General features: G+C 41.0%; 1 protein-coding gene across 2 annotated transcripts in view; it reads left to right on the top strand.

The window, feature by feature from the left end:
- Positions 1 to 14,246, top strand: part of Dennd6a (DENN domain containing 6A) — an 80,288-nt gene that overhangs the window by 29,902 nt on the left and 36,140 nt on the right. For both annotated transcript variants that reach the window (XM_045136021.1, XM_045136022.1), the window contains exons 6-11: positions 785 to 890; positions 2,974 to 3,053; positions 5,377 to 5,439; positions 7,835 to 7,890; positions 11,776 to 11,898; positions 12,563 to 12,658. In XM_045136021.1, coding sequence (XP_044991956.1) covers positions 785 to 890; positions 2,974 to 3,053; positions 5,377 to 5,439; positions 7,835 to 7,890; positions 11,776 to 11,898; positions 12,563 to 12,658 — 524 coding nt within the window. The remainder of the gene's footprint in view (positions 1 to 784; positions 891 to 2,973; positions 3,054 to 5,376; positions 5,440 to 7,834; positions 7,891 to 11,775; positions 11,899 to 12,562; positions 12,659 to 14,246) is intronic.

Raw genomic sequence — 14,246 nt, forward strand, 5'->3', positions numbered from 1 at the left:
TGCACATCCCCAAGCCCAGCTCAGTGTAATTTTATATAGAATGTAACCAAGCTGAAATTTGCAGTTTTTTTTGTTTTTTTTTTTTTTCCCACTTAGGGTCTTGCTCTAGCTCAGGCTGACTTGGAATTCACTGTGTAGTCTCTTAGGGTGGTATCAAATTCATGGTGATCCTCTAACCTCTGCCTCTGGAGTAATGGCATGCACCACCACGCCCCGTTGTTTTTTTTTTTTTTAAATATTTTTATTTATTTATTTGAGAGGGAGAGAAAGAGGCTGATAGAGAATGGGCATGTCAGACTTCCAGCCACTGCAAAGGAGCTCAAATGCAATTGCCTCCTTGTGCATATGGCTTATGTGGGTCCTGGGGAGTAAACCTGTGTCCTTGGGTTTTGCAGTCAAGTGCCTTAACTGCTAAGCCACCTCCCTAGCCTGAGTCTGCTTTCCTTAACTATGTGCTTTGAAATTATTTTTAATTCAAAAAATCTACTCTTTTTGCTGAATTTAGCTTTTTCATAAATACTGAACATAATGGCAAACTCAAATTATAATCACTAGTCAATTTAAAAAACATTGTGTGAGGATCACCATGAGTTCGAGGCTACCCTGAGAATACAGAGTGAATTCCAGGTCATGGTGGGCTAGAGTGAGACACTACCTATAACCACCCCCCCCCCACATATACACCAAAAAATAAAAAACCAAAACCACAAGAAAAACAAAACAAACAATGATAATAATAATAATATAAAATAAATAACAAACATTGTTACCTTTCTCTCCTTAGTCACTGGTTTTGATCAGCAAGCTGCCTTATATTCATTTTTTTCACACCGTACTCAAACAGATAGCACCAGAGTATTTTGAGAAAAATGAACCTTATTTGGAAGCAGGTAAGGTAAACACACTGCATGAACTGTATGTTCTTATCAAAAGAGTTCTAAAATTTTTACTGAATGTATATGACAAGAATGAAGTTATTTTAAAAAACTGGAAGAGAATCTAAGGGCTTGTATGATGAGAAAGATACAAAGTGTCTGGCATCTTTCCCAACAAATACCAAAAGTCGTATCTGTTGTTCTCCTCTAACGACATTCAGATAAATCTGTTTGGTAGGTATTGACAACTTCCATAATTATAGATAATAAACCATGATAATTCCCTCCCTTCCCCCACTTTCCCCTTCACAAATCTACTCTCCATCATATCCCCTCCCTTTCTCAATCAGTCTCTCCTTTATTTTGATGTCATCATATTTTCCTCCTATTATAAGGGTTTTGTGCAGGTAGTACCAGGCATTGTGAGGTCATGGATAGCCAGGCCATTTTGTGTCTGGAAGAGTGCATTGTAAGCAGTCTTACCATTTCTTTGGCTCTTAGATTCTTTCTGCCACCCCTTATGCAATGGACCCTGAACTTTGGAGGGTGTGATAGAGATAGTGATCAGTCCTCTGTTACTTCATCTCAGTACTGTGGTGCCCTTTTAAAAAAGTTTTTAAAAAATATTTTAGTTTTATTTATTTATTAGAGACCAAGGGAGGGGGGAGGAGAATGGGCATATTAGGGTCTCTAACCACTGCAAAAGAACTCCAGACACATGCACCATCTTTTGCATCTGGCTTATGTGGGTTCCAGGGAGTTGAACCTGGATCCTTAGGCTTTGCAGACAAGCACCTTAACCACTAAGCCATCTGTCCAGCCCACTATGGTACCTTTTGAGTTATCCTAGAGGTCAATGCCATCTGAAAAGAGAAGCTTCTCTAACCAAAAGTGAGAGTTATAAGTATGAACGTTAAGAAAACTGCTTAGAGGGCACTTTTGTGAGCATAATATATGTATTTAGCCAGACAACAGCAGTCGTTACACCCCTAGGACTTGTAACCTCTCCACCATAGTCTTTGGACTAGGTCTTCAGTACCAGGCATGTATTCCCATGGAGTTTGCCTCCAGTCCAATTAGAGAGCAGTTGGTTTTCCCCATAACAGACATGCCACTATTGTACCCACTGGGTCATTTAGCCTGGCTGGCCATACATAAGGCTTGCAGTGTCCACTGTTGTTTATCACAACTGGTGACCTCTCTCCCATAGGGCTGCATGCAGTGTAACTTTTTCTAGCTTTCTGTCAGTTGGTCTACAGGGAGGAGGTTTTCAGCTCAGTTCCACCTTTATTTCTCAGTGACCTTGCAGCCAAAGCATGTGAAGTCTTCAGCAATAGTGTCTTACCATCTATTTCTGGTGGAAAATCAAGAGTGTTGGCAATGGTTTATGATGTTTTGGGAGAATCAGGGGCCTCCCTGGCCAACAACTCACTGGAGGGTATCCCATCCCTGGCACTGAAATTTTTCTAGCAGCAATCTATGGCTTATGGATCTGCCATTATCCAAAAAGTAGGTTTCTATATGGCTTGTTCAGAACATCTTAAAATTATTTTATTTTATTTTATTTTTTAATTTTTATTTATTTGAGAGCAACAGAGAGAGAAAGAGTGAGAGAGAGAAAGAATGGGTGCGCCAGGGTTTCCAGCCACTGCAAACGAACTCCAGATGCATGTGCCCCCTTTTGCATCTGGCTAACGTGGGTCCTGGGGAATCAAGCCTTGAACCGGGGTCCTTAAGCTTCACAGGCGAGCACTTAACCGCTAAGCCATCTCTACAGCCCACATCTTAAATTTTGATTAACCCTTTTCCCACCCTTCTTTTACTCATGTCTCATTCATTTATTTGAGAAAGAAACAGAAAGAGAGAATGGACATATCAGGGCCTCTTGCCACTGTAAACACACAAGATGTATGCACTACCATGTGCAGTTGGTTTACTTGGTGCTGGGGAATCAAATTTAGGTTTTGTAGGCAAGCACCTTAACCACTAAGCCATATCTCCAATCCTAATTTTTTGTTCTTATAGAGTTGCATTCTAACATTTTTAATATTTGTTCTGTCCATTTGCACTTAAGAAACCATTTTGTTACATTTTCCAGCTTGTAATGATGTTGACCGATGGCCTGCCCCAGTGCCAGGGAAAACATTGCATCTGCCTATTATGGGCGTGGTAATGAAGGTAAGAGCTTACTATCTTACCTGTTTCCTTTTTTAAAACCCTGGAGAAAGTTCACACATGGATTTTACTCTTTAACTTCCTAATAATGTATAGTAGCAGTGTTATAGCTTTCCCTTTTTGTTTTGTTTTGGTTTTTCAAGGTAGAGTCTTGCTTTAGCCCAGGCTGACCTAAAATTTACTTTCCTACTTCTGTCTCTGGAGTGCTGGGATTAAAAGCGTGCACCACCATGACTGGCTCTTTTTTTATTTTTATTTTTAAAATTTTTTTCCAAGGTAAGGTCTTGCTCTAGCCCAGGCTGACCTGGAATTCACTCTGCAGTCCCTGGCTGGCCTGTCATTCACAGTGATCCTCCTACCTCTGAGTGCTGGGAATAAAGAAGACATGTGCCACCATGCTTGGCTAGTTCTTAGTCTTAAATGATCTTGCCAACTTGTAATATCAGGCTTAATGTTTATTGTGAAATAGTCTCTATTAAGGTGTTTTCATCTTTTAAAATATTTTAATTTATTTATTTTCAAGCATAGTGGGGGGGAGAGAGGGGGCGAGAGAGAGAGAGAGAGAGAGAGAGAGAGAGAGAGAGGAGAATGGACATGCCAGGGTCTCCAGCTGCTGCAAAGGAAGTCCAGATGTGTATTAGTCAGGGTTCTCTAGGGGAACAGAACTGCTAGAATAAATTATTTTAAAAAGGGAATTTATTGGATTAGTTTAAGGTAGTCCAGTAGCAATTGCAGGCCTGAGAATCACAGAACCTGATAGCTGCTCAGTCCACATGGCCAGATGCCTCAGCAGTCCTGAGCTGGCACTGCAGATGGTGCCGGAAAGCCTGGAGGCTTCCTGAAGAGCCTCTAGGTACGATCCACAAGGGTCTTCAGTTGATGCTGGTCTTCAGTCCACATTGGTCTTCAATCCACGCTGGAAGGTAGCAAGTAGCTCTGGCAGCCAAGTGGAAGGAAGGAAGGGGCTCTTTTTACCCAGAGCTTCCTTATATCAAGTCCCCCTCTGAGTAGGGCCTCCCACTCTGGGGGAAGGGCTCACTCTGGGGGGACTTCCTCCTTTAGTTGATCCTTCCTGGAAGCAACCTCCGAGATCTACCCGAAAGGGATTTCTGTGGATTACTAAACAGATGAAGTTGACAACACCTTAACTGTCACAAGATGCATTGCCAATTTGTGCATCTGGCTTTATCTGGGTACTGGGAAGTTGAACCCATGTCATTGGGCTTTGCAAGCAAGCACCTTAACTGCTGAGCCATCTCTCCAGCCCTGGTATTTTCATTTTTAGGTGTTTTTTTTTTTTTAATTTTTTATTTATTTATTTGAGAGCGACAGACACAGAGGGAAAGACAGATAGAAGGAGAGAGAGAGAATGGGCGCGCCAGGGCTTCCAGCCTCTGCAAACGAACTCCAGCCGCATGTGCCCCCTTGTGCATCTGGCTAACGTGGGAACTGGGGAATCGAGCCTCGAACCGGAGTCCTCAGGCTTCACAGGCAAACGCTTAACTGCTAAGCCATCTTTCTAGCCCTTTAAATTTATTTTTGAGAGAGAGAATGTGAGCCAGGTCTCTCAGACATTGCAGACAAACTCCAGACACGTGTGCCTCTTTGTGCGCATGTGTGACATTGCACTTGCATCACTGGCTATGTGGGACCTGGAGATTTGAACATAAGTTCTTAGGCTTGACCAGCAAGCACTTTAACTGCTAAGCCATCTCTCCAGCCTGACAATGTTCTTTTAATATGCTTGTTCTTTTTTTTTTTTTTTTCCCCAAGATAGGGTCTCACTCTAGCTCAGGCAGACCTGGAATTACTACATAGTCTCAGGGTGGCCTCAAACTCACTGCAATCCTCCTACCTCTACCTCCCAAGGGCTGGGATTAAAGGTGTTTGTCACCACACCTGGCTTAATTTGCTTGTTCTTTACATGTATTTCTTTTTTTCTTGGGACAAGATCAAAAGTAACACTGACAGTCCATTGTTTTCTGTGGCATTTATATAAAAGTTTGGCAGGCTTAAAAGGGTGTTTTTGGGTGTGTGTATATTCATGGAGCAAAGAAAGACTGGAAAAATAAATAGGAAGTTGTATGAGGTTGATGTCTTTGGTCTGTTTCTCAGCATATTAGCTTCTGAGTTGATTTATGATTTCTCTCATGGAGATCTTGTTTCACTTTCTGGTATGGGTAAAAATTAATAACTTTAGTTTCGAGCCCCAATTTCAAAATCTGTTATAAGTATTTTGTTTTCTTAGCTTTAGTGTATCTTTTTTAGCCACAGGATAGAGCACTTCTCATAAAACTAAAGATAATTTCTTCTCTTTCTCTTGAAGGTACAGATTCCTACATGTCATGATAAGCCTGGGACAACTCCAATAGCGCAGTTAACTCAGCAGGTATTATGGTCTGTGGTAAAATTATCACAAGTTTTTTTATTTGTATATGTGCCATTCTTACGGGTGTGTGTGTGTGTGTGCACCACCATGCCCAACCACTTTTTTTCCCTTGGGCAAGAGCTCTGCATTTCTTCCTTATCTTATGTTCTGGGCTTCCCCATTTCTGGGAATCCAGCTCATTTCTTCCTTCCCGTAAGTTATATCTATAATCTAATAAAATCTGTAAATTTATGTGAGCTGGGGGAGTGGTGGTGTAAGCCTTTAATCCCAGCCCTTGGGAGGCAGAGGTAGGAGGATCTCCATGAGTTCGAGGCCACCCTGAGACTACATAGTGAATTCCAGGCCAGCCTGTGCTAGAGTGAGACCTTACCTTGAAAAATAAAAATAAAATCTAAAATTTAAAACAAACAAACAAAACAAAAAAACTGCTACAAGGTTTAATACTGCCAAAAGCTACTGTCTTTGGAAAATAGCCAGGTGACTGACTGGTGATTTTAGAAGCATCAGTCAAAAGAATCTCCTTGGACTGGAGAGATGGCTTACAAATCCTAAGGACCCAGGTTTAGTTCCCCAGTACCCATGTAAGCCAGGTGTACAAGGTGATGCATGCATCTGGAATTTGTTTGCAGTAGCTGGAGGCCCTGGTATCCATTCTTTCTTTGTATTTGCCTTTTTTCTCTCTCAAATAATTTTTTTAAATCTTTTTTAAAATTTTTTTGGTTTTTCGAGGTAGGGTTTCACTCTAGCTCAGGCTGACCTGGAATTCACTATGTAGTCTCAGGGTGGCCTCAAACTCACGGAGATCCTCCTACCTCTGCCTCCTGAGTGCTGGGATTAAAGACATGTGCCACCATGCCTGGCTGTTTTTCGTGTGTGTGTGTGTGTGTGTGTGTGTGTGTGTGTATTTTTTTTTTTTTTAAGAAAAGAATTCTGGGCTGGAGAGAGAGCAGCTTAGCAGTTAAGGAGCTTGCCTGCGAAGCCTAAGGACCCAGGTTTGATTCTCCAGGTCCCATGTTAGCCAGATGCACATCATGGCACATGCATTTGGAGTTCGTTTGCAGTGGCTAGAGGCCCTGGCATGCCCATTCTTTCTCTCTCTGTCCCTCTGTATCTAATAAATAAATAATGATAAAAAAAATTTTAAAAAAGAAAAGAATCCTCTTGATTTTTCTGAAAGCAGCATCTGTTTATGAGTTGAGTTGAAGTTTTCTTTTGGAATGTTTTACTGCTATATTAGCATTCCTCCCTATTCTTTGAATTGAGTAAAAGTGGTTCTGGCCACTACTTAATTAATTCTTTATTTTAAAGTTTAACAAATTACTTTATTAACTTATTAGAGAGAGGCAGATAGAGAGAGAATGGGCAGGCTAGGTGTATCTGCCAGAGGTGGTTACTGGGGGATAAACTTGGGTCCTTAGGCTTCTCAGGCAAGCTCCTTATCCACTAAATCATCTCTCCAGCCCCTACTTAATTCTTTTCCCATGGTGTGTATGTGTATGTATGTGTGTGTGTGTGTGTGTGTGTATATATATTAGGTTTATACTTATCTTCTGCTGTACTAGAGGAGATTGATAAGGCCCATTCTCTCTCTAGCTGCTCCTATAAGAAGAGAGATTTTCTTTTTTTGCATGTATTTAGAGTTAAGTGTGTGGTATGGTGTATGCTCATGTCTGTTGCAGATGCATACCATGTGTGCATCTGCAGAGGCCAGAGGAGAATGTCAGATGTCTTTTTTATAGATCATTCACTTACTTCCTTGAGATGGTGTCTTTCGCTTATACTGGTGCTGCTGTCTATCTGTGAGTCCCAGTCATTCTCCAGTCTGTGCTTCCCCCAGACTGGGGTTACAGATGTGCATGGCCATCCCTAGCTTTTTATATAGGTTCTGGGAAGTTGAAGTTGGCAGTCTCTGGCCTCAGAGGCCATTGTGTTTAAGCAGCAAGTGCTCTTAACTGCTGAGCAATCTTTAACAAAAGTTGAAGAGATGCTAACAAGAGTAGAAAAGAGCAATATGGCTTACTAATTGTGAGATAGGCATTTTTTGTTTGTTTTGTTTGTTTTGAGGTTCAGGCTACCTGGAGTTTACTGTGTAGTCTCAGGGTACCTCTGCCTCCTGAGTGCTGGAATTAAAGACGTGTGCAGCTGGCATGTTTATTTTATTTTATTATTATTATTATTTTGTTGTTGTTTGTGTGTTGAGACAAGGTCTCACTGTGTAGCTAACTGACCAGCTTGCTTAAGCAGACCTTGAACTTGCAGCCCTCCTCCTGCCTCTGTCTCCTAAGTGCGGGGATTATAAGCATGTGTCATCGTGCCTGGCTCAACACAGGCATATTCTCACCATCAATTTCTGCAAATGTTAGTGATGTCTCCTTTGTTCTGTTTTATCTCTCAGGCAGATACACACATATCTGTGGTTTTACCTACTGTTCATGAGGTGGATCTTTTCAGGTAAAGAATAACCACTTTTACTAGTTGCATTATCTCTTAGTTTGTGAGATTGCTTTTAATTTATTCAGAATCTTTGTGTAGGATGTAGAAAAACTAGAACAAATTACTCCTGTTTTCCACATGAAAGTCAGCAGTTCATCCCTGGATACATTTTATGAGCTTTGGCAACAAGGAAAATTAGAACATGGATTAGTTATTACATGGTTAAAGCAGATTGTTTGTTTTATTTGGCATGAGAATTTTAGAGACATTGGAAAATACACTTTTTGAACTAAGCGTAATGGCACATGCCAATGATCCCTATCCTCAAGGGACTGAAATAGAAGGGTTGCCATGAGCCTGGGCTACAAAGTGAGTTCCAGGTGAGCCTGGTCTGGAGTGAAACTCTGCTTCAAATAAACAAACAAAAAGGAAAATACAATATAAAAAAACTATTTATTGACAACTTTCATAACTATAGACAATACACCATGGTCATAATTCCCTCCTACCAACATCCCTTTTCCCCCTCCCAACCTTCCTCCACTAAATCCCGTCTCCTTTTCAGCTAGTCTCTCTTCTATTTTGATGCCATCATTTTTTCCCTCCCATTAGACGGGTCTTGTATAGGTTCAGCTACTGTGAGGTCATAAATATCAAGACCACTTTGTGTCTGAAAGACAGTGTGGTAAATAGTCCTCCCCTTCCATTGGCGCTTACATTCTTTCAGCCACCTCTTCTGCCATGGTTCTTGAGCCTTGGAGGGTGTGATAGAGATGCTTTACTTAGTGCTGAACACACCACTGTCACTTCTCAGCACTTTTAAGTGTTTACTCAATAAAAATGGAAATATGTTCATACAGGGTCTTGGATACAAATATTTATACTCTGTGAGTTGCTTTATTCATAACATTTTGAAATTAGATACAACCAAAATGCCTATCAGCTGGTGAAAGGCTAAAAAAGTGTAATATATGCATGCACATAGACTGTGACTAGCAGTAGTTAAAAAAAAAAAAAACACAAATAAGCCGTTGATGCATACTACAGCAGAAATGACTCAGAGGCAGAATGCTAAATCATACTTTCTAAAGATGCTTACTGGATGATTCAGCTTATGTAATATTGACAAACTAAAAGGAAAAAGAAAGAAAGAAATAAAGAGAAATATCATGCTGTTGTTTTCAGTGTAAGAAAATTATCTGTTACTTCTTTTTTGTTTTGTTCTGTTTTGTTGAGGTAGGGTCTCCTCTAGCCCAGGCAGACCTGGAATTCACTATGTAGTCTCAGGGTGACCTCAAACTCATGGCGATCCTCCTACCTCTCCTCTGCCTCCCTAGTGCTTGGATTAAAGGTGTGTGCCATCTTGCCTGTTTTTTTTTGTTGTTGTTTGTTTTTCAAGGTAGGGTCTCACTCTGGTCCAGGCTGACCTGGAATTAACTCTGTAGTCTCAGGGTGGCCTTGAACTCATGGCGATTCTCCTACCTCTACCTCCCGAGTGCTGGGATTAAAGGTGTACGCCACCATGCCCGGCCTTTTTTTTTTTTTTTTTTTTTTTTTTTTTTTAAGATGAGAATACTCAATTGAAGATATAACTCAAAGCTAGAGGGCTTGCCCAACATGCACAAGGCCCTAGGTCCTAGGTTCAATACCCACTACTTCTTAAAAAAAAAAAAAAAAAAAAAAAAAAAAAAAACAAGCCAGGAAAACCAAAAAAAATAAAAAATAAAAAACTAAAGTCTTCAAAAACAGTCTAATTTTACAGTGATAATATTATGACAAGCATGAAATACCTGATTGTCAGATTACTGCTTTTCTATGACAGGACTTTTCTTGTGTGCACAACGTTTTTCCCCTTTTAAAAATATTTATTTATTTATTTTTGGTTTTTCAAGGTAGAGTCTCACTGTAGCCCAGGCTGGCCTGGAATTCACTATGTAGCCTCAGGGTGGCCTCAAATGCATGGCGATCCTCTTACCTTTGCCTTCCTGGGTGCTGGGATTAAAGGTGTGTACCATCATACCCAGCTAATACTTACTTTTTGTTGTTGTTGTTCATTTTTTCTTTTAATTTGAGAGCGACAGACAGAGAGAGAAAGAGGCAGATATGTATACAGAGAGAATGGGCGTGCCAGGACCTCCAGCCAGTACAAACGAACTCCAGGCACGTGCACCCCCTTGTGCATCGGGCTAACGTGGGTCCTTAGGCTTCACAGGCAAGCGCTTAAACTGCTAAGCCATCTCTCCAGCCCGATATTTACTTTTAATAGCTTATTTATTTGAGAGAGAGAGAGAAAAAAGAAATAGTTAGAGAGAAAGAGCATGCTAGGGCCTGCAGCAACTGCAAACAAAACCTAGATGCATGTGCCATCTTGTGCATCTGGCTTACATGGGTCCTGGGGATTTGAACCTAGGTCCTTTGGCTTTGCAGGCAAGTGCCTTAACTGCTAAGCCATCTCTCCAGCATTAGCTCCCTCTTCATCACAGAAATTGTCCTCTCAGTTTTCAAGTTGTGGTAAGAAATGTAAGGGCAGTTTTCTGACATAGTTTATAAAGAACCCGACATTTTCTTACCTCAGTCTCTTCAAGATAGGGACTCTACCTGATGATATTTGCAGTTGACTCCTAGTATAGCTAGAGACACACTGTCTTCTCACTCCCACCCGAATATCCCTTCATAACTTGAAAATAAAGTAGGTTTTGCTTTCTAGGCATTAGCAGGATAAAGAGTCATGGGCATTTGAGACAGAGAGGAAGAGAGGCAGAGAGAGAGGGGGAGAGTGAGAGAATGAAAGAGAATGAGCACACAGGGACATGTGTGCCACTTTGTACATCTGGCTTTACGTGGGTACTGGGGAATCAAACCCAGGCCATTAGGCTTTGTAGGCAAGTGTCTTATCTGCTGAGCCATCTCCCTGGCCCTGTTTATATATTTGGTTTTTCTGAGGTAGGGTCTTGCTCTCACCTACGCAGACCTGGAATTCACTATGTAGTCTCAGGGTGGCCTGGAACTCAAAATAGTACACCTACCTCTGCCTCCCAAGGGCTAGGATTAAAGGTGTGCGCCACCATGCCTGGCTTACTTTTTTTTTTTCTTTAATGTGTTTTACTGTTTTGAGAAACTGTTCATGTAGTAAAGTCTGGCTTTGACTGTGTTTATCTGGGGATGATCATGAGCTCTGATTCTCCTATCCCAACTTTTGAATTGCTAGGAATACAGGAGTGTGTCACCAACCCCTTTTGTGTGTGTGTGTATGTGTGTGTGTGTGTGTGTGTGTGTGTGTTTTAAAAGGAACTTATGGGGCTGTAGAGATGGCTTAGCACTTAAGGTGCTGGCCTGTAAAGCCAAAGGACCAGGTTCATTTCCCAAGGACCGACATAAGCCAGATACACAAAGTAGCGCATGCATCTGGAGTTTGTTTACAGTGGCTAGAGGGCATGCCCATTCTCCCTTTCTTTCTTCCTTTCTCTCTCTCTCTCTCTCTTTCTTTCTTTCTTTCTTTCTTTCTTTCTTTCTTTCTTTCTTTCTTTCTTTTTCTCTCTCTGCCTCTTTCTTTCTTGTAAATAAATAAATAAAAATTTAAAAAGGAATTTATCGCTGGGCATGGTGGTGCACATCTTTAATCCTAGCATTTGGGAGGCAGAGGTAGGAGGATCACCATGAATTCGAGGCCACCCTGAGACTATATAGTGAATTCCAGGTCAGCCTGGGCTAGAGTGAAACCCTATCTCAAAAAGGGGGGGAGGTGGGACTTAATGCCTCTGTATATTGCCATATTCTAAAGTAATTTAATAGGTCAAGATAACAGTAGCAAGAAAAATTTTTGAAGTTTTTAGAATGATTATATAGGGATTTGGAAATGAGAGCAGATAAATAGTATATCTGTCCTGTATAAACAATTTCTAGGTGCTTCTGCCCAGTTTTCCTGCACAGTCAGATGCTGTGGGAGTTGGTGCTGTTGGGTGAGCCCCTCGTGGTCATGGCTCCATCACCATCTGAGTCCTCAGAAACTGTACTGGCCCTTGTAAAGTGAGTATACTTGGTTCCTGATGGTGATATCTGCAGTATTTTCCCAACTGTGACTTATTTCCCCAAACATTACTTCAATCCATACAGCCACTCTGTTGGAAAGTGGTGTTTTTTTTTTTTTTCAAGGTAGGGTCTTGCTCAAGCCCAGACTGACGTGGAATTCACTATGTAGTCTCAGGGTGGCCTTGAACTCACAGTGACCCTCCTACCTCTGCCTCCCAAGTGCTAGGATTAAAGGCATGTGCCACTACACCCAGGTTGGAAGTAGTGTTTATTATAGCACCATTTTATGGATAGGAAAATTAATTTAGGTACCATGATGGCTGGAAACATTTTTTTACTTTGAGTAAAAAAGATAGTCATTCACTCACATACATTGAAGCCTTCTAAATACCAGTTTTATTAGTAGTGTTTAGTCAAAGGCACACAGCTAGTAAGTAAGTGAGCCAGAAGTTCATCCGACCTTCTATCCAAAGACCAATTAATTTTTTCAGTATACCATTCCATGCATATTTATATTGCTGCTTTTAGTTCCCTAAAATGACTTTACTACTCAGAATCATCTATCCCATTGTATATAGTGTTTATCTGTGTGGTTCATGGTGATAGCATAGAGCCTTCAGTTTCTTTGTGCCTTGTTTCACATGGTCTTCCTGCTCCACAGCTGTATTTCTCCACTCAAGTACTTCAGTGATTTTCGACCTTATTTCACGATTCATGATAGTGAATTCAAAGAATACACCACCCGCACTCAAGCTCCGTAAGTAATCAGAATAGCTTTTATTGACCAAGTATTACCTTTGTTACCCAAATTATACAGAATTATTGTGCACAATAGAATTTTCATTTAAAATTATAACTTACTGACAGAAAATTTACAGAAGGTTTGAGGAGCTGCTGGTAATTTAGTATTTGAAGTTAGTAACTTTGGACTCTAAATTGTCATTAATATTGATTGGACTATATGTTTGGATTCTGCTTTTATTATGAAAACTCTAATCTATGGAAGGGAAGGCTAATCTTACCTTTTCCATTTTAACTCCTGTTTTATTATTATTTCTTGTCTTCTTTTCACAGGCAAGTATTAGAACAACAGCAGAAAATTCCATTTACTTTCCCCATTCTCCCCCCCACATTCTTTTTTTTAAAACTATTTATTGACAGCTTCCATAAATATAAACAATATGTCATGATCATAATCTACTCTCACCACCCTCCCTTTTTCTTTGCCCAGCACCCTCTCCACTGAGTCTCCCCCCCCCTTTTTCTTTAAATTTTATTTATTTTTTTTGTTTTTCGAGGTAGGGTCACACTCTGGCCCAGGCTCACCTGGAATTAACTATGTAGTCTCAGGGTGGCCTTGAACTCCTAGATCCTCCTAACTTTGCTTCCCAAGTACTGGGATTAAAGGCGTGTGCCACCACACCTGGCCCTTTTAAAAATATTTTTATTTTATTTATTTATTTATTTGAGAGAGAGAGAGAGACAGAAATAGGCATGTCCAGAAAGAAAGAGACAGAGAGAGAATGGGCACGCCAGGGCCTCTAGGCAGTGCAAACAAACTCCAGATGTGTGTGCCCCCTTGTGAATCTGGCTTATGTGGGTCCTGGAGAATCAAACATGGGTCCATGGGCTTTGCAGGCCAGCGTCTGAATCACTAAGCCATCCCTCCAGCCCTCCCTCCTTTTTTTTTATTTTTTTTGTTCATTTTTATTTATTTATTTGAGAGTGACAGAAAGAGAAAAAGAGGCAGATAGAGAGAGAGAATGGGCACGCCAGGGCTTTGAGCCACTGCAAACAAACTCCAGATGTGTGTGCCCCCTTGTGCATCTGGCTAACGTGGGTCCTGGGGAATCGAGCCTTGAACCTGGGTCCTTAGGCTTCGCAGGCAAGCACTTAACTGTTAAGCCATCTCTTCAGCCCCCTCCCTTCTTTTTTTTTTAAATAAAATTTTTATTCTTATTTGTTTTTTAGAGAGGGTAAGAGAATGGGTGCACCAGAGCCTCTAGTCACTGCAAATGAATTCCATGCACATGCTCTGCCTGTACATCTGGCTTTCTTGGCTTCTGGGGAATCAAACCTGGGTCCTTAGCCTTCACAGGCAAGTGCCTTAACTACTAAGCCATCTCTCCAGGCCTGAATCCCTTCTTTCCAACTAGTTTTTTCTTTTCTTTCCTCTTTTTTTTTTTATTTTTTTTTATTTTGGGGGTAGGGTTTCACTTTAGTCCAGGTGGACCTGGAACTCACTATGTAGTCTCAGGCTAGCCTCGAACTCATGGTGATCCTCCTACCTCTGCCTCCTAAGTGCTGGGATTAAAGGCATGTGCCACCACCCCTGGCCTTTCTTT

The sequence above is a fragment of the Jaculus jaculus genome, chromosome 16, assembly GCF_020740685.1.
Source record: "Jaculus jaculus isolate mJacJac1 chromosome 16, mJacJac1.mat.Y.cur, whole genome shotgun sequence".
Lineage (NCBI taxonomy): Eukaryota > Metazoa > Chordata > Mammalia > Rodentia > Dipodidae > Jaculus > Jaculus jaculus.